Here is a 23705-nt window from a genome sequence, read left to right as displayed (position 1 = left end):
GGGATGAGTTTTTTTTGTTAAAACTACAGTCTTCCACTTACCTGAATGGGACTCTCATTGAGAATTCACGAGAGAGTAATTTCAGAGTAAGCATAAGTGGTTGGTTAAGATCGCACCTCTGTGTTGTGTGTGTGAGAGAGAGAGAGAGGGGGGGGAGGGAGGGAGGGAGGGAGGGCGGGCAAGGCAAGTAATTTGCGCCCCCTAACCCATGGATTTGCGCCCCCTAACCCTAACCCCCAGATGTTGCGCCCGGTGCGGCCGGGCCCCCCCCCCGCACCCCCCACGATACGCCACTGGGAGGGAGAGAGGGAGAGAGGAAGAGATTTCTAATCGGCACATTGGTTTTGTGTGCTTTTAATACTGACGCTGGCAATTGAGGCTAAACCATAGGTGACATGCCCAAGGCCAGCTATTGAGTCTGTGGCAGAGGAAGGACTTTAAAAAACCGCAACTGGGCTAAGTCACTCGCTGCTCCCTGGAATGCATAGGCGCGCTACCATTCTAAGCAATATTATTTGGAGAAAGGTTGAAGTGAGATCAATGTGACACATCCTCCCAAGAAAACATATTTAAGATACCTATTCCTCCCCCCATGTGTACATTATTTGAGCATGTACTCTGCTACTACTAAGAAAGAGTGGCACCAAGTCGTTTATGGGTGAAGCGCGCGAATACACGCAGCGTTTTGCGGGATGAAAAAAATGAAGAGGAAGCCTGTCTGATCTGATCACCTGAAATCCCAGCAAATTCTTTAGGAGACGAACGTAAGCAAAGACGAGCTTATATGATAGGGCAGCACAATCCTGCACACCTCTGCTTGTTTACTCAGAAGTAGCTCCTATTATGTGTCTTACTCCCTGGTAAGTGTGCACAGGTCTAGCGCCTTAGTTGGGCGCTATCCGGCCGAAGTGGAACACCAGAGTGAGAAAGATGGAAGCAGCGCGTGCTTAAAATCAGGATCCTGGGGCGTCCTGTTTTACAGAGTGGCGCTGATTAAATAGGTTTAGGTAGGACGACGTTGCGATCACTTTCTTCCCCTTGGCAGGATTGTGCCCTGTATTTCGAAAGGAAGCGGGAGGGCCAAAGAGGCGCAACGAAACGTCCTAGCGGGGTGAGAAGTGGCAAGAGGCCCGGTGACTCGGGAAAGGTTTGCTCTGGGTGAATTCCCGCTGATAGAGAATGAGCTACTGTCCTGCTTCACTTCCAAGAAGCTCGTGGCAACGTACAGAGAACATAAGAGCTCTCTACTGGATCACACCAAGGGCCTTTCTCTTCCAGCATCGCATCCTCCAGTAACCGACTAGCTGCAGGACCTGAACTCCACCGTACTCTCCCCGCTTGGGTGCCGAGGTATCCTGCCTCCAACCATGGCTAGTAGCCTTGATTGCCTTATTGTGCAATTGCCCAGTCCCTCTTTCAAAGCCAGGCAGTTTTGTGGACGTCGCTGCCTCTTGTGAAAGCGAATCATATGGTTTTAAGTGCGCTATGGGTAAAAACAGAACCTCCTTTTGCCCGCCCTGGCTCTGAATGGTTGCGTCTCTCCCCCCCCCCCTCTCGACACACCACTCATGATCTTGTATTTCTCTTTCATGCGCCCCCCCTCATCATTTCCACCCCCTCCCTAAACTAAAAAGCCACAGATGTTGTCACCTTTCCTCCTAGGGGGGTTATTCAGGCCCCTGGACCATTTGGGTTGCCCTTTTTGCCAACTCTGCGGCACCATTTTTGGACAGCCATCAACCTGAAGTCAACGCAGCGTTCCAGCGCCATATAGATTTGTCCAAGGACACCGTGGCACCGGCAGTTTTACTCTGAAGCCCTCTCCAAATGATCCGGAGCACGGACTCCGCCTTAGTCACAGCTGCCACACACGTGGACCGCCGTTTTCATGGACACCAATACAGTGGTACCTCGGGTTAAGTACTTAATTCGTTCCAGAGGATACAGTGGTACCTCGGGTTAAGTACTTAATTCGTTCCAGAGGTCCGTTCTTAACCTGAAACTGTTCTTAACCTGAAGCACCACTTTAGCTAATGGAGCCTCCCGCTGCTGCTGCCCCACCGGAGCACAATTTCTGTTCTCACCCTGAAGCAAAGTTCTTAACCTGAAGCACTATTTCTGGGTTAGCGGAGCCTGAAGCGTATGTAACCTGAAGTGTCTGTAACCCGAGTTTAGAGCTCCTGAAGTTAGGGGGGTTCCACTAGCGCACCTCGCTTCCCACTTTCTTCCATCGACTCGCATTTGCTATCTTCAGGCCCATTCATTCACCCAACTTGAAGAGATCCCTTGGGAGTTCTCCACAATCCCTTCTTGTGCTTACGAGCCTGAGCAATTTGGAACCATCAGCGCATTTCCTCTCCTCTGTTTCTTCACAACAACCCTACGATTGACCCAAGCTCGGCCGAAGAACTTCGTGTGCCGGAGGTAGGATTCGAACCTGGCCCTCTCCCAATCCCAGCCGGACATCTTAGCGCTCTAACACACTGGCCAACTCAAGTTTCCAGGCTCGGGATTGCAAGACTTTGAAATGCTACAGACTGTATTTGTTATTTTACTTGCTCCGCGGTTTCTTTCTTTTTCTTTCCCCCTAAAGTGGGCTTCTATCTTGAGTGGAAGGAGGGCGGGTTTATGCTTTCCCCTCCTAGCGAAGGCTTCTGAAGCCTCCCTGAGCCATCATCTTGGATAATTGTAAGCGTCAGTCAAAAGCTTCCGCCAAAAGTCCGGGCGAGCTCCGCAAACTCGGGAGAGGCGCGTAGCGCCGAGAGAAGTTAGGAGAAGGTGGTGGTGAAAGGGATGGGAAACTGGGCTTGAAGGAAAGGACGCCAAGGGCCCTCGCTCAAGGCGAAGGGAAAGGCTAAAGCTCTCGGTTAAATTAAAGGCAGAGCCGGGAGAGAAGGATGACTTTGCCTTGAAATTGTCGCTTTGGAGTAACCGACTTGGGCAAACCGGCGCAGCCCTCCGGTAGGTTTACACGGGACAGTCGGGTGTCCCTCTAGTCGTGTAGTTCTGACTCGGACCAGCGCGGACTCCAGAGGTAAGGGACGAAAGTCCCTATCTCCCCCGCCTCCCTGGTTCCTAGAGGATTTTCGGATTGGTGATAACGGGGCCCTTCTCTTGTGTTTGCCCCCTGGGCAATCTCAGATATAACATCGCAGAGATATTTTTCCTAACACTGTCCCACGGAAAGCGAGTGGTGCCTTGCACGTGTGAACACGGCCCCTGAGCCATTTTATTCCGCGGGCCCTCTAGTTTTTGGGTCCTAATGCAATAGCATCTATACCAAATATGACCAAGGCATTTCAGCCCCGCTCCCAACCCCCTATACTCGGAAATGCCCCCCATTCGCTGCCTTCCAAGAAAGTAGGTTGAGGGTCTCAGTCCTGCAATCCGTTCTTGTTATGCAGGTTATGCATTATGTTTGATGTGGCTTATTCCCAAGTTATGGACGGGTCAAGTCCTGGACCGCTGACCTCTGTTGGAACCTTGGCATGCCTTTAGTAGCAAACTGTTCCTCCTCCTCCTGGGAGGAAGGTTTGAAACTATCTAAAAAACAAGCGCAAAGAGTCTGGACATTTGGACAAATAAACTTCGCCCTCTCAGGCCTTAGCGGTTCGGCGTGGGTTATAGGTGCAAAATAACTCACGTATCATAGACTTGACCTTACTACTTTCTTTCACTATTTCCCATCGCTTAATATCTCTGTAGTTTGCAGAGAGATAGCTGCAGAAACATGCCACGCCCAGAAGGATGAGGATAAAGATGCTGAGAAGTGTTCTGATTGGTCAGGCACGGCTTCTTCAAGTCTGGCTGGTGATGCTCTAAACTTCTCCCCGACTTCAGCTGACGGTCCTGCCTTTAGGACCAAAACAATGCCTCCAGTCGCTTGGACTACCTCCTGGAAATCTGATGTCGTGCTCTTTACTCTTGTGCAATTGACTAGCCAACAGACTTAACATCAAGGCACTTTCACGGAGCGAACTAGAGGCCCCATACATTCTCCACCCTCGAGCAGATTTAGAGCTGACTTCCTGGTGAAGCTCCACAATCAAATGAATCTAATGTCTAAAAGGGTCTTCTGGAGAGACCACCATCGTTCAGGCCTGCCCGCCTTTTTCTCCCCCCTTCTGTTTTGTTTTTTTCCTAGTGACCAATGGCATTGGAAGATGAACCGATCCTCAACACAAAGCGCACGGATTAAACAACAACACCACTTTGAGTCCCAGGGAAATGCAAAACCAACAAACCATTGTCAGTCATTTTGGTGGGATCAACGAGAACAAGGCAAAACTCTTGGTTGGTTGGTGAATCGGCAGCCTCAGAACGAAGCAGCGAACAGTTGTTTTTTTTTTGCACCCAGATATTTAATGTTCGGGAAAAGCCCAAAGCAAAGCTAGGTCAAAGGAAGAAAGACCCAGTTAAAAAGTGGCCCAATGCTTATCCACGCTGAAGTGACCGAAGGACAAGAAAACCTTTTAAAGAAATAGCCAGATTTCCAAACAGTGAACAGCATCGCTGCCTGTGTCACATATAGAGTATGAAGTTATTGATGTCGTAAGATATTTCCAAGCCTAAACAGTTAAGAGCGAGGAAGCCTAAGCAAGAGACCCTCTTGGGTCCTGGAGTCTAGGAAGATGATGCGCCGTTCCTTTGGGGGCATCTCTGTGCAGCTGAGAGGGGGCTTGCTGAAAGCAGAGATGGGGGTGGGGAGAGCAGAGGAAAATCTTTGCAGGAAACGCTGATCGGGGCTTTCACTAATTGGCTCTTTTAATTCGCTGCGTGGAGCCACAGGCAGGTCGGAGCGCCTGGGTGATCTGGCCTAGCTTGCGGGCCGGCAGAGAGAGAAATGAAGTCCATGCCATTAAAAGCAAAAGGTCTTAATGCCGCTTAGATAAAACTGAGGATCGGGATTTCGAGGTTTTAATTTGGCGGTGGTGTAAGAAAACTGGAGAACCAATAGCACCCAAATAAAGAGTGCGGTCCTGTTTCTTCAGGACGCTCCTTCACCACCACCTGATTAAGCGTCCCCCAAAATCAGCGGAATTTTTAATGCGTTTCCTAAAATCCGTAGAACTTTTAATTAAACCTAAACGCTAGAACCGATGACTTTTGTTGTGGTTGCGGTTGTTATTAAGAGAAGGACAGAAAACATTCATTTTTACAGCCCTGGAAATGGGTTTGCGTTTCTAACTGAGGTGCCACGAGGTCTTCCTGCCCGTTTCCCAGTATGTTAGTTCTGAGCTGTTGTTTCTCCAGCTTGTCACCGAGCAGGAAACAGCAGGTGAAATCTTGATTAATACAGTTTAAAAAACAATAGCCATTGCCAGTCCTAACAGATGCGGATCGGGGCGCAACATCCCCCCTAAACGGGCTGAGAGAGTGGAGGACTCTGCTCACCAAAATGAAAACGCAGTTAACGCGCTCACCAACCCGGCTGGGAAACGTGTCACTTAAAACAACAGGCGCACCGTGTTCGCTGGTGACTTGGAGGATTCGAAGAGATGCGAATATCGCGCCTCGGCGCGGCTCAGTTCCGAGTTCGCCTTGGGGTGGTTGTTGTTGTTTTATGAAGGCGTGAGGCGCGCGCCGGATCCACCAGCCCGCTTAACTCCCGCGGATGGAAGCCTTAATAAGCACGTGCTTAAGATCTCTTTCGCGGGAAGTAAACGTGCTTCATTTTGGCCGGATCGTGCCCTATTCGTTTATTGTTTTCTTCAACGTTCGTATTAATGTTTGTGACAGGGCGGCAGTAGTGGGAAGGGCAAGGACCCATTCAGGGAAACGTAAGCAGTGGGGGAAGGATGGGGGGAAGGTTTTTCTATTTGCAAAACCTTTAAGATTACTTCGCAGCATCTCAGGGGACATAACGGTGACGGCGCCCTTTGGGATCTCGAGCTGCCACGCGCATCAAGAGTTGCAACTTGTAAGCGGGGCGCGCGGAGGGAGAGCGAGAGCGCAAAGTCTTGGGGTTTCATACAGAAGGAAGCAGGCAAGATCAAGATCAACTACAAACACGCTGCCACAAGCGCCTGTATCTCGTGGCATTTACCCCGGGGTAAAAGCCTTTCAATCACGGCACAGTCCGTTTCTGTCCTAAGCGCCTCCTCTTGCTTCCCCTTTCCCACCCAGCCCCCTGTAGGGTTACACAGCAAGGAGGATCGCATCCTGATCCCCCGCGCGCCCCAGCCGGGCCAAGGTCTCCTCTGGCCCTGGCACCAGGGCATCGCCTTCCCCAGAAGTGCCTGGCGCACGGCCGCCTGTGCCTGTTTACTCGGAAGTCAGTCCCGCTGCGCTGGACGAAGTGAGCGCCACCATAGCTGCCTCTGGAGATCGCAAAGCCCGGAGCAAGAACATTAGCCAAACAGATTAGTTATCTGCACCACCTCTGACAGCCCCGGGGAAGCACCGGGGAAGCGGAATTGCAGCCTCCGGGACATTTCTTTCTTTACAATGGAAAAGAGCAACTCGGAATCACTGTGATCAAATGTGTCAGGCCCTAATCCCTTCCCCCCAGCCCCCACCGCAGGAAGGAGCATGAATGTCAACCTTACCGGGGTGGAATAGGAGGAGGAGGAGGATGCAAAAGAGGAGTGGGCGAGGGGGTCGGAAGAACTGTCTGGGCTTCTTCCTCATTGGCTGAACCGGCAGCGTCTGCCCCCGTTTCCTCCCCACCCCCCACCCCGTTACACCCAAACGCTCACATTCACACGCCCGCTCTCCCCCCTCCTTCCCTTTCCTCCGCTGGGAAGAGCCTCTTTCCTCGGTACAAAGTGGAGTTGGGCGGCTCCTCGGAATCTAAGTGACTCCGGAGTAGGGAGACTTGGAAGTTGGCGACTCTCCCCCAGCGCGCGGAGAGGAGGTGTTTGGGTTTTTTGGGGGGGAGAGGTGGACCGTGCGAGCGTGGGGGGGGGGGGACGGGACTCCGCTGAGCAGGTTGACCTTCCCGCCCCCTCGCCTTCCCTCCCTCCCCCCCCCCGTCCCAAGCCCGACCCCGAGCGAGGCAGCGCGGGCGCCTCATTCCCGAGCGGGGGATCGGGGCGCTCGCAGTGCGCGCAGGCAGGCTCCAGCCCACCCGGCTCGGCGTCCGGCAGCGAGCAGGAGGAGAGGAGCGCAGCCGAGAGCAGCAGCCGCCGCCGCCGCCTCCGCCTCTCCGCGCTCCGGTGCTGCCGCCGCGTCCCAGTGCCGCCGTGCCACGGACGCGCAGGCAGCGCCGCCCCGACCGGCCCGCGGCTGCCGCTTTGTCATGCTGCCCAAAGTGGAGACGGAAGCCCTGGGACTCGCCCGGGCGAATGGGGAGCGTGGGCAGATGCCGGAAAACATGCAAGGTAAGCGCCGGGCGCGCCGAGAGGCGGGCGAGCGGGTGGCTGGGTGCGCTGCCCGGGCAGGAAAGCGGGCGAGCAAAGAAGCCGGCGCTCGGAAACCGAACCCAGCGCCTCCTCTCCCCCTCCGCGCCGGGAGGGCTCCCTGCAGTCTCCTCCCCTCCGGTAACTTCAAGGCTTGGCGGGTTTGGGAGCGCGTTGGTTCCCAAGCGGGGTGGACTCCGAAGTCCACGCGCGGCCGAGTAGTGCTGCTCCCGCGCGCGCTTCGCCGGCGAGGGTGAGCGCACTTTTTTTCTCGGGTGGAAACCGTTCGGAGAGTCGGGTCGGACCTGGGAAGCTGGACACTTACTCCCAAGTAAACGCTGCCCGGCTGGCTGGCTGGCTGGCTGGCAGGGACACGCATACCCTCTTTGGATGGAGCAAGAGGGCACCGGGAAGGCCCCAGTGAGAATTGGTAGGGCAGCTGGTGGCCAGCGGGTTGCCCGAGCGCACGCGCCTTTTACTCGGAAGCAAGTCTTGTCTCGCTCACTTGCAGGCCCCTGCTCCCCAGTCAGCGAGCACCGCACCGGTGGCCAGCGAGGGTCCCGCAGCGAATTTGAAAGTTGCAGAGTAAGAGGTGGGACATTTAAAGCGGAGGGCGTTTTAAGAGTTTCTGATGGAAAAGAACGGGATCAACTTTTGTTGGGATGCTAGCTTTCAAGTAACACGGGAATCATCCTCAGGCACAATCCGCGCGGAAACTTTATTTCTTTCTCCGACTTCCTCCCCCCCACCCCCCAGCATAGTTTTGGGTCCAAAAGCTTGTTTTCGCCAAACGCAGAAGTTGACCCATTAAAAGGAACGGCCGGTTTTGGTATGGTTTACGGTGTTGCCCTGGGGCGGGGGGGGGGGAGAAGAGAGAGACTGGAAGGCAGGCGGGAATTTGTAAACTTCTACCCGGAAATCACGGGACGCTTGTGCCTTTCTTGGACACCTTAAACTTGGGAATAAGTCTTTTTGCTTTGCAAGTAAAAAAGTGAAACACGTGTGCGGTTGGTTCTTCAGCTTAGGGAGAGTATGTGGACAGGTTTTGGGGACGACGATGGGAAGTTTTTTAAAACACGAGTACACACATACACTTTTCCGTAGCAGAGGGTGAGCCGCGCTAATGACAGAATCAGGAGGAGGCGGCATCGTACATACAGCCTTTCAGTGAGGCAGCCAGTTAAGAGGGCTGGGAGACCTTTCAATGGGGAACCAAGGTGGTAGAGACCCCCCGCCCGCCCGCCCGCCCCTGCCCAGGATCAGAGGAGACGTGTGCAGGGACAAGGGGACCTGCGGATTCTTCTTTTTGCTGCTTTAGTCTCTGGCTGAACTTGAAACTGACAAGGTCAGCCTGGTGGTCAGAAGGGAGCTCATTTATTCTAGCCTGCTCATCTCATTCCAGCTCCTATAGATCCCAGTGGGCTGCGATTCCCGGAGAGAGCGGGGCAGGATTGCAGCGGAGAGCTGTTTCCTATCTCTAGAGCCTTGTTTCCTGAGGGGCTTTCCTCTCTAGCAAACTCCCAGCAGCAGGAACCGGAGTGCCCTTCTGCAATGGGGAGACCGATCCGAGGGTCTCTTTTCCCCCACGACCCGTCCGTCCCCGGTGACTTCGGACCTTGCCTGCTGCCGGGCTAAAAACGAGGTTTTCTTTCCACGTCGTTGGCGCCTAGTGGTGCCAGATTGGAAGCACGGACCCACCGAGGAGGAGCGCGCGGGAACCGTTTGGTTCAGCGTCCTGCCCGGCTGCAATTCAGCGACTGAGACTCAACAGAGTTTGGGAGCGCTTGGCGCTTCTCGGAAGGCAAGAGGGCTTCAAGTTTCTGAAAGGGTCGGCTGGTTCTGGAAGGGGGGGGGGGCTTTGCGAATAGAGTTGCCAGTGTGGGTGTCTTCAGAGTTGGGGAGATAAAAGAGGGATCAGGGAGGCAGAGAGGTTGGGGTTTTTTTGGGGGGGGGGGAGATAGTTGGGTGAAGAGGTCTCCTAGGCTTTCCCAATAAGACTTAACAGCTGCTCTATATCTAGCATCCTCTTCAGTCAAGTGGGGGAGGGGAAAGTGGAGTGAGGATGGGGGGGTCCTCTGGGGAACTAGTACAGGCTTGTCCCAGTGCAGATGCCTGTTCTCCATGCGCCTGGGGGGCTCATTGGTGGGTGGGTGCACTGGTTACACAAACGGAATAAAAATTACTGCCACAAATACATCTTAGTGACTTCACAGATCGGTTTTGAGAACCACTTGAACAAGCCTCCCAGAGGATGTCTAGGAGGAGAGTGATATTTTAGGGGTTGAGAAGGCTGCAATCCTAAGCACTAGGGGGGCATTGAACTCCATAGGAGCAGCTGCTTCCGAGTAAACATGGTCAGGATTGCACTGTTGACACCGCAGCCCTCTCCATGCCTAGTCAGAAATTAGTCCCATTGGTGGGGGGCTTCTTCCTAGGTATCTAGGATTGCAGACTGACCAGTCAATTGTTTTCCATGGAATTTCCTTCCAGCTGAACACGCTTGAGGACGGGAAGCGCCGGGCTGCGATCTTAAGGGCGCTGCTTTAACTTACAGGGAGTTGGGTTCTTTCAAAACCAGCTCCTCCAAGATAACGTTGTTCAAAGCTGGCGGTTCTCAAACCCCACAGACACAGGCTTGCGGCTCCTAAGCACATCGTGTTATCTGGAATTACTTTACCAAGTACTGCAATTGCATTAGTTGGGAAAGCCTGTTCACGCGCCTGGCAGTCGGCGAAACTCTAGGTGATGCCAGCGGGGATCTCATTCGCCTCTGCAAACTCGATTCCCGGAGATTTCGGGGGGGGGGGTCAATTTATTTCGGCTTAAATGGGACCTGGGTTCCAAGAGTTGACGCTGGCAGGAGGCAGGAAGCGCAGAGAGTCCTAGAGATGTGAAAAGGCGCAAACTTGGGGTAGGATGGGAAATGAACCCTGAAACTCTCTGCCTGTTTACCCCCACTTATACAGTGGGACTTGCTTCTGAACTAGGAAGTTGCCAGACATGACTGTCCCTCCCTCCGGAGCTGCCACGTAGGACAGGTCAAGGAAGCAACCCCCTCGTGGCCTTGTTTGTTTTTCATTTCCAAGTAGGTCCTTCTCCACTTACAGCAGACTAAGGCCCGCATCCCTCCATCCCATTTCACCACCAAAGCGATGTAGCTGTAGCATTATGTGAACGGGGGGTTGTATGCGTGTGTGCAGAGCACAGCAAAGAGATGCCGAAAGTGCAGAAGTTAGAAAACTGCTTTATTAAGTTATTTTTCCCCTCTTCTCAGTGAATGCACAATATTGGAGCCGCACAAGACTTTCTAAGTGCTTTTAAAACACGCAGAAACTCAACTGCAAAGGTGTGGGGCTAGGAGAGGTGTGCGTGTGTAAAGGAGGGGCTGTCACCTCGTTAGAAAGACCCCAATCCAGTCCCAGAATTCAGTAAAACAAAAACCAACAAAGCAAAACAAGGCTGTCATTTATTTTAAGGACTCTCCCTTTTGCACCTTCCCGGTAATGCGGAATGCGTTTGAATGCGGAGCAGTGTGGCGCTTCCAGGTTTGTGCGCGTGCCCCTTTTCTTCCCGAAAAAGGCAGCCGGCGGCCCCGCTTTCCCTCAGGCCGCAGGCCCTGAAGTCGCCCGGGGAGCTCCTGAGCTCTCTCTCCGCCTCCTCCCTGGTTCCCTCTCTCCTCGCCTTGTTAATTTCACTTCCCACCTTCTGATCCCCGAAGAGGCTGGCGGAGCGGTGGAGAGGGAACCGGGGCTTGTTTCGCTTCTTCTCTGACCAAGGTTTCCCCTGCTGGAGAAGTCTCCTTCTCCAAAGGCCCTGCGCTTTCCCGTGCGCCACGCTCGCCACTCCGTTGCCAGACCCAGTTCATGCCAGTGTACATTGCGGAAAGTTGTAAGGAACGCCTTGAATCGCTCGGCTTGACTCGATCATCTAATAATAATAAACAAAATCAACCCTCTTTGAATCTTCCTTCCATTCAACCCTGCTTCTGTCTTCCGTCCGTGCATCTATCATTTATTCGAACACCTTCCTGGGACTCTGATCCGCCTCCAGCTGCTGCGCCAAAGAGACCGCAGCGAGCAGAGGCGCAAGGCGTTCACAGCGGCGTCAACAGAGGGGATCGGGGGTTCTGTTTAGAGTCGATCTGCTGACTGGGCTCTTTTTGGGGGGTGGGGTGGGGTAGATGCATCGCTTTCCCACCACCCCACCCACCTTCGCGATGTCCCAGCCCCTGTAGCCTCCCACCCGCAGCATCACCCCGCTCCAGCTTTTTCTTTGGGGTTTCTGCTCCTACAGGCAAAGAGACACCCAGGGAGTGCTTTGTGGGGGGCGAGGGATAAAGACTCAGGAGACCGGCAGATCTTCCTGTTCGTGTTGCAGGCATCTTTCTTTTCCCCCTGAGCCGGTGGGACGCTCGCCCTTTCTCTCCAACCCTTTGCAGGAATTTGGCTCACTTGGTGAGCCTCTCGCCCCAACGCGCTGGGCTTTCCTCTTTGGGCTAACTCTGAGGATCGCAGCAGTTCCTTGAAAGTCTTTCTCTTGGCCACCGAGCAAGAAGATCCGAAGAAGGGGGGCGGGCCTGCCTGTTGAAGAACTTTATTCCTTATTTTAGTTGCCAGCCTTTGCAAGAGTTTGGAAGCTAACAACTCGGCGCGCAGCGGGATCGGACCCTTTCAAAAGCTGGAGGAGTTTGCCTTGCTCAGGTCGAATTAGGCAGAAAAGAAGAACTTCTGGTCCGAGGAACGGATTTAGACAAGTTTTAGCGGAATAAGAATTTATAGCTCCCATTTTTCATTTTTGGTACTGTTTAAGAAATTGATTTTCAACTCGGAGCAATTGGCTTTATACAGCTGAATTGGAGGTTAGGTAAATATGAAAAAGTTGGCTGCTGCAACACAGAACTTCGGGGAATGCAACAAAAGCTTCTCTCTCATTAAAAATATGGGGACTTTTGCTTTTTTACGTTTTTCAGATGAAATGCACATTTTAAAATTTTAAAATTTTTATTTAGGGTGGGGGCAGGGGATCTGCTAATAGTAAGTTGAAGAAAGCCTAAGGCTACTGCCCAGGAAGTGAGCTGCTTTGGGCTTAATGGGACTTACTTGCAAGTAAACATGCCTAGGATCCAGCTTGAAGTCAAATGATTTTGGGGATGAGGTTGTTGGACTGGGGAAGGTAAACTGAGCAAAGAATGCTGGCTGTGGGTGGCTTGACAGACTTAATTCTCCTAAATGAAATATGGGAAGAAAAGTTACTGGTCACTAATTAAAATGTTTGGTGTTGCTGTTGATTATTTATTGATTGATTTAAAAAAAAACAACTTTATGACTTTGGCTGTTTAAATAGGATGAATGTCCAGGAATTGTTTCCCAGTCTCAAAAGTAATAATGGATGTAAATTGAGGTGATGGTCAGATTTGCATACATTCTCATGGGGTGTTATTCTCTTTATTTATTTTCCAGTGTCTCAATTTAAAATGGTGAATTACTCGTATGATGAAGATCTTGAAGAACTGTGTCCAGTGTGTGGAGATAAAGTCTCTGGGTATCACTATGGACTCCTTACCTGTGAAAGCTGCAAGGTTTCGTACATTTTTTTCCTTCTTTTTTATGGGAAGGGAAGGGGATTGATAACTTTATCGAGAAAAGGCTTGGTAATTGCTATTTCTGTTTCTTTTGATGGGGACGGCAGAATATTGTGAATATAAGTAAAGTTTCTTTTTGGAAGAAGTTTTGTGAAGAGCAGGAAATATTTCCCTTTTTTAGTCAACAGTAAGAAGAACTCAATAGGGTGTTCTGTATACAGTGTGGCTATATTTACTGCCTTTAAATATTTGGTTGTCGTGAAGTGATGTAGTTGTAGAGGAGCTTTCGTTCCCAGCTGTCCTCAATATTGATTTTAGTTGATTTATATACATTGAGTATTATTGTTCCTGTATCTTGTTCTTGATAAATTTCAGGGCTGCAGTATTGAAGGCAATAGTTTCAAGTTTTTCATCTTTCAGGATGAAAATGTAAATTTCTGTTGTCATACTTTTTATGCTTACACACACAAACAATATTTTATGTCAGTATTCATTTGGAGGGTGATCAAGTGGAAATCAATTAAATGGTTGTTGTTTTTTGAAAACCTCATATATCACGATGAATATTTTTGCATGTGTATTTCATTTTAATACACAATATGTGCATAGGGTTCAGAATTATAGGCTGATCCCATGAAGCCAGCTATTAAAGTCAACCACATAATTTGATCTGAAATAAATAACTGGACAGCTGTAAAAGGCGGTGGTAAAAGAATAATATTTTGAGAAGGAAATGTTCTAGTAATATGGAATTTAAGACTGTTTAGTTCCCTGTATCCCTGTACAAAGCAATATAGCTTACAGTAATTTTGCTGGCTGATAGACACATGTAATTTTGGGACTATAACATGAAGATAAGTCCCACTAACTTCAGGGATTAACGGTACAGTCCTATGCATGTCTGCTGAGAAGGAAATCCCACAGATTACAACCACACTCCTCAAGAAAGTGTGCATAGGGTTGCAGCTTAAATGCCCAATATGTATTTTTTTATATTACTGTAAATGATCCTAATTATTAGACTACCTAATTATAGTATAGCACATGCCTTTCCCCCCTCATTAGTAGCTGTTGTAGTTTATATAGTCCCAACGGAAGGTCTCTGCCCCAGTGAGCTTACACTCTAAATTTATACAGCTGGAAAACAGAGGGAGAAGTGGGCAGTAAGGGCAAGAATAATAAACCAGGGGAGACAAGGAAGGCATCAGTGAAGGTAACAGAATGGAGAAAATGTATTTTGCAAGTACTGTAGTTAGGCTTTGCCTCAGTGGAAGCTGAGAAATGAGGGGTTAAGCCCAAAGCTTTGTGGAAGAGATGGGTGCAGACAACACATCTCTCTTGTACTGAGTGAACAGGCTTTTTAAAATTCTGCATCAAATCACTCAAAAATACCAATTCAAACATAATTTTAATTCATACCATAAAATTAAAAGACTTTTTCGGCAAACCATAGAGGATTGCTAGGGATGCAGTAAGGAAGGCTCACTGAAGTCTGTTATAAATCAATACTAATGCAGACTAGCCCCAGAAAACTTCTGTCTGTGGCCTAAGTGAGTTTCCTCGAAGAGACGACATGAAGAAATATGGAATCAAGCCTGCTGCTTCCTAAGTGCTCAATTGGCATAATGACGATAGAGAAGCGAGTTTGCTGAAGGTTTTCGGAATATGACATAAACCCCAGCACCCCACCTGTCCATGCAAAACAGGTGAACATTTTGTATCTGTTTTACAGGGGTTCTTTAAACGAACAGTCCAGAACAATAAAAGGTACACATGCATAGAAAATCAAAGCTGCCAGATTGACAAAACTCAAAGGAAGCGCTGCCCTTACTGTCGGTTTCAAAAATGTCTAAGTGTCGGGATGAAGTTGGAAGGTAAGGCCAAGAGTTGTTCCTGCATATTTGTAAAACATATAATATGTAACTGCTCTGCAGCATATTCACAGTTGCTGCATTTCTGTCATTCTGGACTATTCCAAGATTCATGTCTTTATGGCTGATCAAAACTACTGATGCTCGTGGCCCTGCACACAACTTTTGTTTTTAAGGACTCCCCTATAACATATGTACAGTAGCTATTGTGCTGGGAAGGTGGTTTAAACGTATGCATTAGAAATGGCAACTCGTAAGTACATACAACTTTACAGTTACAGCAGACCATAAGAATGTTTGAGTATTCAAGCTAACAGTAAATACAAGAACAAATAACATTCATTCGTTTAAGCAAACAGAATTAAATGAGAGTAGATATCATAAATTATTTAGGGGGAGTTTGTAAACAGTTCTCACAGCAAGATCTCTAGCCATATCGGGGAGTTTTAAAAACACATCATTAGAGGTCTCGTATACTGGGCATTTTTCTCCTGCACAATTGGTCATTCTTAGTTATCAATGGAATTCCTTGCATGGACAGGTTGTGCAACTGAGCGAATCATTAACTAAATAATCATTGAAAGTATGACTAGCATTCAATAGAAAGGGACCCTACTTTTGTTTTACTTTGCTTTGCAATAGAAGTCAATAAATGTGAGGAAGTATAAAATATTTTGGATTGGATTTTCCTAGTATAGTTGTATGCTATACAACTATAGTGTATTTTAATAGTTCACTGAAATGATAGGATTCAACATTAGGAAAGACAGCTGTCTCTTCCCCTTTCTAAATTACTAGTAAGTTTGAGTTCATATCTATTTTAACAAGTCACAAATGCAAGATAAGAATTGCATCATGCTGCATTCTTTTACTCATAGCAAATTACCATTCAAAGGTCTGGAAAATTCATTTTACTTCAGAACCAAATGTTAGCTTAAACTGAGATTTTGGGTTCTTCTTTTTTTAAGTGGCCAAGGATGTTGCTGTCTCAAAGTTGTGATAGCACTTTATAAGGTATCTAGTTTGGCCCCAAAAAGGAATTCAGTAATGAGTTTAACAATGGATATTGAGATGCTAACACTTTTGCCATATTTTATTATGATTTTATGATGATCTACTTGGTTATGTCTCATAGCGATTGCTAATTTGAAGCAAATGCTACATGAAATTTTTATTGGTTTGCAGTGTTTCAAATATCAAAAAATGGGATTCAAAATGGCAGAAAACTCTGGCCCTATGTATTATAATTTAGATATATGATTGCTAGAATTTTATTTTATTTGCGACTGATTTCAAGGTTGATTCTGAATGTAGAATGTATTCAGTGTTCCATTTCACAGCTTTTTAACAGTGAAATCCTGGACATCCTTAGCCTGCAATCCTACCTGGGGAAAAGCACGATTAAACTCAGTGGAATTTACTTCTGAGTAGACATGTACATGATTGCACTGTTAGCATGGAGAATGGGACTTGCATGAGATTTTAGTGTACATGATTTTGCCAAGATTTAAAAAATGGGCTAGGCATAATTACTGCATTTTAATACTTCTAAACTTTAAGTGGCATCAGTAACCTAAGAGTTTATTACATTTGCGGTGACTAATTTTAATCAGTGGGTCTGACAGTTGAGGCAGACTTGTTTATTTTTGAAGCTATTTTGGTTCCAGCATGAATGTGAAATATTTGTCATGCTTAAACTGACGGGTGCTAAACAGGATGGTATCCTACACTTCCTTTAATACCACAGAAAGGCACTTTTGGTGCTTTCACAATATGGTATTTGATTTAAAGATAATTGATGGAACAATTCATCAGTTACTCACTTAAACACAATAAGCAAACTTCCTTCCATTAGTAGACAGCCATATTTTCGTGCACACAGATTTCCAATATGTCCCAACGTACCGCTTACAAAGTGTAGTCCACAAACCACTTGTTCCAGAATAATTCTGCATAGCAGGCAGTTAAGCCTATGTTTGTTGCAGTCTAGGGGGCTGCAGAATATGGTCCACAGAATATAACATGGTAGAGGTAATAGAAGTAATCTTGCCAAATACATGCTCAGAATCTGCATTTTGCAAGATATAACATTAACAGAGGAGCAATAGGTGGACAGGAATAAAGGATGCCCAAGCCATCCCCAATCAAATATTCCTTTGCTATCCCCCACAGGTAGACTTGAATCCTGTTTCTCAGCTCCATTTGCAAAGGAGAATCAGATGTCAGGGACAGGATGAAGCACCACACTTCCAATTTTCTCCTAAAATATTCCCCTCCCATAACAGTACTATGAGGGAATACCTCCTGAGGGAATAATGTCAAAACAACAACTATGGTTACTTGGTGGGGTTTCGCTGCATATGCTAAAGTTACCAGATGTCCCCGTTTCCCAGGGACAGTCCCCGGATTTACAAATCAGTCCCCATACAAAATTCATTGAAGTTGAAAAGTGTCCCCGGATTCATTGAAAAAAATCTGGTAACCGTAGCATATGCCCCTGAGAGACAACAGGCACCCACTGTCCATATTTTCCAGAAATAAATGAAAACATTGTCTCAACAAGTTTTTTTCAGCTTGGTGAAAAAGTCTCTGCCATAGGTGTTCATTTCATTTGTGAACCTATATTGTGTTGTGAGTGTTTCCTTTTTAGAAAAAAACTATGTTCGGCTCTTTTATGGCATGCATGTAAATTGCTTTGATGCAAGTGCAAAAAGGTGGTTTATAAATTAATAAATAATAATATTTTTAGTACTGGCTAGAATTTTTTTTAAAATGTAATCATTTGTCTGTTTTAATATCAGCAGACATTTGGAATTATTTGACACCACTAGAATGGTGTTAAAAATAATGGCTGCAATTCTATTATGCCTGTGCACAAAGCATTTCTGTGTATATATGGAGAAACATCCAATTTTTTTGTTCTTGCTGTAGCCTCTCTATTGAATGTTTCTTGGGAGGCTCTCCACCTTCAATATTACTGTTTTTAGGAGCCACAAAAAGCCATAGCTGGGATGGAAGCCTGAGAACTCCCTGCGCTCACCCAAAATGTTGTGCATAGACTTGGATGTCAACTCCCCATCAAAACTTCCCTCTACATATATGACTATCATATTGCTACATAGTTCAGTTGGCACTGTGCAGCTTACCTGTGGTACCCCTGAAAACACACACATGCATACACAGGGAGAGCCTTGTTCCTGGGCAGGATCAGTGCTTCTGATCTTACAAAAGTACAGCAATCAGAACCTGGCCAATGGTGTTGCATGTCGCAGTACATTGGAATAATTTGTATAAAAATGGCACACCATTGCAGCCAGTTAATAAACCTTCCAAATCAGGGATGCAGTTTTAGTTGCCTGCAGTCAGAGACAGTTGATGCTATTATTATTATTATTATTATTATTATTATTATTATTATTATTATTATTATTAAAACTACCTTGCCATCCTTCTGCTCTTGTATCATAATCCAACTTCCCTTTTGTTATCAGCAGAACGGGAAGAAGAAATGCATGCCCTCATAATTGTAAATGCCTGTGACATTTATATACATGTTTCCTTGATTGTGATACATGGACTTAAATTCTAGTTCATAAATTACAGTTTAGGCTGGAATCATTAATTGTTAACGCCTTTATGATAATGTATAGTCCTCTGTGTACCTAGGACTTCTAATACATTTTTAATGGACCACTAATCCTTAAGATAAAAGCTTAGGAACGTAACCTCCAGCCATCTCAGCATGTCACCAAGCTGTCAGAGGCCTTTCTTGCTATCTAATTGCCATTGGGAAGGGCAGGGATGGTGAGACCCTCTCGCTGCTGCTTTCAAAATATGCTGTGGCAGAGACCACCGCTATGTTCCCCAAGGCAACTGTTGGAATGGGTTTCCTTGACTTCTTTCCTATCCAAATTCTGTTACAAGCTGAATGGCTTCAGCAATTGCTGGATCAGCTCATCTCTGGGGTGGGTGACACCTGACTATTTGGACATATATAGCCTATGTGGAGAAGCATCTCAAGAAGCTAGGGGTGCAGGGAGACTCAAAAGTGTTCTTAGAATGGCTAAACCCAAACAAAATACTGTTAACTGTATTATGGCTGTTATTCCCTCACCCATCCCACAAACATTTCAAACAGAATCAAACCCAAAGGCTTTGAGAATTTAGTTAAGTGCCTCAAAATAGCATCCTCTCTATGGGCTGACAGAGATTTTTTAAAAATTGCAGATTCCTAGGGCAGCTTACCAAAAGTTAGAATTATTAAAACGCCACAGAATAAAACAGCAGCATTAAAGCAATCTGCAGAATAAATTAACCCAACACTAAAGTACAGAGGATTAGTAAGCTTTGGATAACAAAAAGGTTTCGACGTGACCCAAAAATGTTATCAAGATAGGTAGAGACACCTGAAGAAGAGCCTCTGTTGAAAATATTAGTGTGTGGAGACAAACAGCTTTTTAGATGTCAGAGCCAAGCTGTGAAGGGCTTGGAAAGTAAAAAAACAAACAAACACAGCACTTTTGAACTGAACCCACAAACAATCTGAAAGCCAGTGTAGTTGGTGGATCACAGGTTTAATGTGATCATAACATCCGGTCAGAGTTAACAGCTTCACCACTGTAATTTGGACTAAATGCAGTTTCCGAACTGCCTTCAAAAGGAACCCCATGTACAAAGCACTGCAGTGGTCTAACCTGGAGGCTACATGGATCATTGAGACCTGGATACTTCCGTTTGGGTAAGTTCACAGCTGGTGATACAGCAGAAGCTGGTAGAAGAGGCTCCATGACAAGCAGAACCACCTGCATTTCCAGTGACAAAGATGGTCCTTTGAGAGGATGGTCCTCTGCTCCCATGTCTAAAAAGATCCATATTGCTAAGTTAATTTGAATACTGTCATTTACTTCACAGCCATAATTTAACGCCCGTCATTTTTTCACCTCCACTTTCAACAGCCGTGAGAGCTGACCGGATGCGTGGGGGTCGAAACAAGTTTGGACCAATGTACAAGAGGGACAGGGCACTGAAGCAGCAGAAGAAAGCTCTCATCCGAGCAAATGGACTCAAGTTGGAAGCCATGACTCAGGTGATTCAAGCAATGCCCACTGACCTAACAATATCCTCTGCGATCCAGAATATCCATTCTGCCTCCAAGGGCCTACCTCTGAACCATACAGCCTTGCCTCCCACAGACTATGACCGAAGCCCCTTCGTAACCTCTCCCATTAGCATGACAATGCCGCCACATGGCAGCCTGCAAGGCTACCAGACCTACAGTCACTTTCCGAGCCGTGCTATCAAGTCTGAGTACCCCGATCCTTACACTAGCTCCCCTGAGTCGATAATGGGCTACTCTTACATGGATGGTTATCATCAGACAAGCTCGCCAGCAAGTATTCCTCACCTGATACTGGAACTTTTGAAGTGTGAGCCAGACGAGCCACAGGTCCAGGCTAAGATCATGGCCTACTTGCAGCAGGAGCAAGCCAACCGAAGCAAACACGAAAAGCTCAATACCTTTGGGCTTATGTGCAAAATGGCTGACCAAACCCTCTTCTCGATTGTCGAGTGGGCCAGGAGTAGCATCTTCTTCAGAGAACTTAAGGTACGCTACACACTTGTTTTCTATTGCATGACAATGAAACAGAAATATGGTTTGCCGTTTTGCTTGGCGTGACTTACATCCACTCACTACTCTTTGGTCAAATGGCACTGTATAAAGTGTGAGCGTGGAGCTGTTCTGCTCATCCGTTATCCTTTCAGCAGAAGGTATAAAAAAAGTCAGACCTCTATTCTGCAGATTTCCAAATCAACAATTTTTAAGCAAAAGATTCTGGTGAGCTGGAGTGTCTGCCCAAGCAGGGCTACTTGCAGAGTCTACAGCTGTCTAGTATGACACTTGTGCAAGTGGAAGAGAATGTTTGCTATGGGAGATAGAAGATGCTTTCCCTTTGAAGGCCTTTGGCATATTTGCATGCGCCTCAGAAACAGCAGGGGGATAATGGGGGGTTTTGTGGGGAGAGGGCTAGTGATAATAGAGAAATAGGAAAAAGACCATTGGTAAGGTATCTTAGCAGAAGCAAGACTGAGAGAATGGTATCTACGAATCCCAGGGTTTGTTGTGAGCTATGAATGGCTTCAAGCTTGCTGAAAGAAAAGTATAAACCAGTCACTTGAGCTAATGCCAATCATTCATAAGACCAGATGGAACAAGTATGGGGGAGTCACTGGGCACAGTAACTCCTGGGTAGGGCAGGATACATAAACATGTTGCAAAAAGAACCAAAATGCCTCAGTTTCTGTGGCTCTGTAGAGTTCTGATAAAATGAATATTATTCTGGTTGGCATAGACTCCAGGAGCCTCTCAGCAAAATACTCCAACAACTTGTAGATATCAAAATAACAATGGGTGTGCTATCTGAGGAAGACATGCTGTGCTTTTGAGCACTCCAGAATGCAATGTTTTCAGGACTGGGGAGTACCCTGTGATTTGCAAGTATCAAATGTGCATTTACTGTACAAAACACTAAACAATCACACACACAACTGCTAGTGTGTAAAGGCCCCCAGAGTTACATTCCTTTAATCTTTAAGAGTGCCAGAGAAAAAGGTTTATTCAAGTTCCTGTCCATAGATAAGCAAAAAGAATAAGAATAAGAAGTCAGGGACAGAACTGAAGTGGTCAGCTAATGAAGTGGTCAGCAGTTGGCTTAGAAGGAGTGGAATCAGTGCAGAACCCTAGAAAGGAAGGAATAATGTGAGATGTGCTGATGGCAGTTTTGAAGGAGACCAGAAAGGGGGTTGGGGGGCATTTTTGCAGTTCACTGAGGATAGGACTAGGAACAATGGAGCTTAAACACTAGGAAAGCAGCTTTCTTTTGAGCATTAGAAAACAACAATAAACAACAGTCGCTCCCCTGTGGAAGCAGGTGTCCTGAGAAGTTGTGGAATGTTCTTTCTGAGAGACTTTCAGTGGAAGTTGGAAAATATTTCTGCCAGATATTGTTCACATATAGCACAACCTGCCCTAGGGAAAAGGACTAGGAGCAGGGGACTCACTCTGATTCTAAAGTCTTCCATTCACAAGTGTTACTGAGGAGTATGTCACATTTCAAGGGGGAGGACGGGAAAGAGCAGCAAGATTGTGGCAGGCCTTGGCTGATCTCATGAGTTCACATTTATCTTGCAGTCGTTGCTGCTTATTGCCAATATGTAGTTTTCTTGCTGATTTGCACAGCATTCCTGCTCCTGAGAGCTGTTCTGCACAGATGCAGAATTATTCTTATTATTAATTCTTGAATTTATATACCAACCTTTACCAGGAGGTCTCAGGTTGGTTCACAGGATAAAATCAGAATATAAAACCACAAGGTACATAATAAAATAAAAACAACAACAGAATAACCACCTCCAACACATTTTAAAAGGGCATGGGATGTTTTTTGTGTTTGGTGACACATTTAGTATTTTATTTATTTCCAAAGTAGATGAAAAACTATTAAGACATGTTGTTGTTGTTTAGTCGTGTCCGACTCTTTGTGACCCCTTGGACCAGAGCACTCCAGGCACTCCTGTCTTCCACTGCCTTCCGCAGTAGCTTCGAGAACACTGTCCAACCATCTCGTCCTCTGTCGTCCTCTTCTCCTTGTGCCCTCCATCTTTCCCAGCATCAGGGTCTTTTCCAGGGAGTCTTCTCTTTTCATGAGGTGGCCAAAGTATTGGAGCCTCAGCTTCACAATCTGTCCTTCCAGTGAGCACTCAGGGCTGATTTCCTTATTAAGACGTTGATGTCTTTTAGTTTAGATTTGCATATATAGTGCAAAACTAAACTAAGAGACATCAACGTCTTAATAGACAGGTAAAAATAACCAGAATGACTGAAATCGTGCGCAAGAGGCTGATAAGCTAGAAAGGGCTCTCCTGGCACCAAAGGGAGAAGAAGGCAGCAGGGAGAGCATTCCATAATTGGGGTGCCACTACTGAGAAGGCCCTCTCAGACAACAGGCAACTGCAGAAGGCCCTTTAGTATCTTAAAGCACATATGTTTTCACATGTGAAACAGGCAGTTCTTCAAGAACTCTCGTCTAACCTGGATGTTGCCAGAGCACGGGTAACTGAGGCAAAGCTTTCTCTGTCCGGGTAGAATCACATTGTTCTGGAGTGCACATACAAAATATCCCCCCCCCCCCCAGTGTTCCTTGCTTGCATGTAGTAAATTAGCATGCCAAGGAAGATGTCTCTCTCTTTGCCCTCTGATATACTAGTTTACTCTGCATAAAGAGGTTTGTTTATTTTCTTACTCACTCAAGGCCCATGATCCTTCCGCTTACAACTTCAGCTGATTCAATCCAGAGTAATTCCACCTCAGTCTGCACGTTCTGCATCACGTGTAGGCCAGCCATTAACCTTTGCTCTTTCAGTTCCATCCCCTCTCTTTATAGTCTCTATATACAGGCTTTTTCTGTTTCCCCTTATTTTCCACAGTTTTGCTTACCATCACAAAATGAGGAAGCTCATCCATGGGCAACTCGTTTGCATGAAGGGATTCTTCTGCGCTTTGCTCTTGAGATAGTAAAGTCACAGGGATTCATTTCTGCCACTTCACACCATGCTGTCTGTTCCTGAATATGCAGCTGCCGCTGGGGGGAATGTTGTTCCTTCAACCTATACAATACGGTGGTTATCGATAAGGCCTCTGTGGTTATGGGAAGGAAATTGAGTGTCCCTCTGGAACTGCTGTCATAGAATTTCCCCTTGTTTAGAAAAAGCTTTTCTCATACTGCACTACTCATTCTGTTACTACTACCAGATGGGAGGCCAATGAGAAAATGAAGCAACAGCATGGAGGGCTGCACATTTTAGAAGCGTTCCTAAGGCAGTGCTGCAGCCAAGCTGGACTTGGACTTAATCAGT

At 47.0% G+C, this 23705-nt stretch overlaps 1 protein-coding gene across 4 annotated transcripts in view; it reads left to right on the top strand.

The window, feature by feature from the left end:
- Nucleotides 1–23705, top strand: part of NR5A2 (nuclear receptor subfamily 5 group A member 2) — a 119990-nt gene that overhangs the window by 10503 nt on the left and 85782 nt on the right. The window contains exons 1-4 of one of the 4 annotated variants that reach the window (XM_081866022.1): nt 7174–7322; nt 12800–12918; nt 14654–14795; nt 19748–20397. In XM_081866022.1, coding sequence (XP_081722148.1) covers nt 7241–7322; nt 12800–12918; nt 14654–14795; nt 19748–20397 — 993 coding nt within the window. In that variant the 5' untranslated portion in view covers nt 7174–7240. Of the gene's footprint in view, nt 1–7173; nt 7323–7529; nt 7594–11840; nt 12204–12799; nt 12919–14653; nt 14796–19747; nt 20398–23705 lie in introns of those variants that run through there. The other 3 variants (XM_081866021.1, XM_081866020.1, XM_081866019.1) reach the window with 3 other exon arrangements.

The sequence above is a fragment of the Podarcis erhardii genome (genome assembly GCF_964252035.2).
Source record: "Podarcis erhardii genome assembly, chromosome: 6".
In the NCBI taxonomy this organism is placed as follows: domain Eukaryota; kingdom Metazoa; phylum Chordata; class Lepidosauria; order Squamata; family Lacertidae; genus Podarcis; species Podarcis erhardii.
Note: the sequence above shows the minus strand (reverse complement) of the source record. Positions and strands in the feature narration are given on the sequence as shown.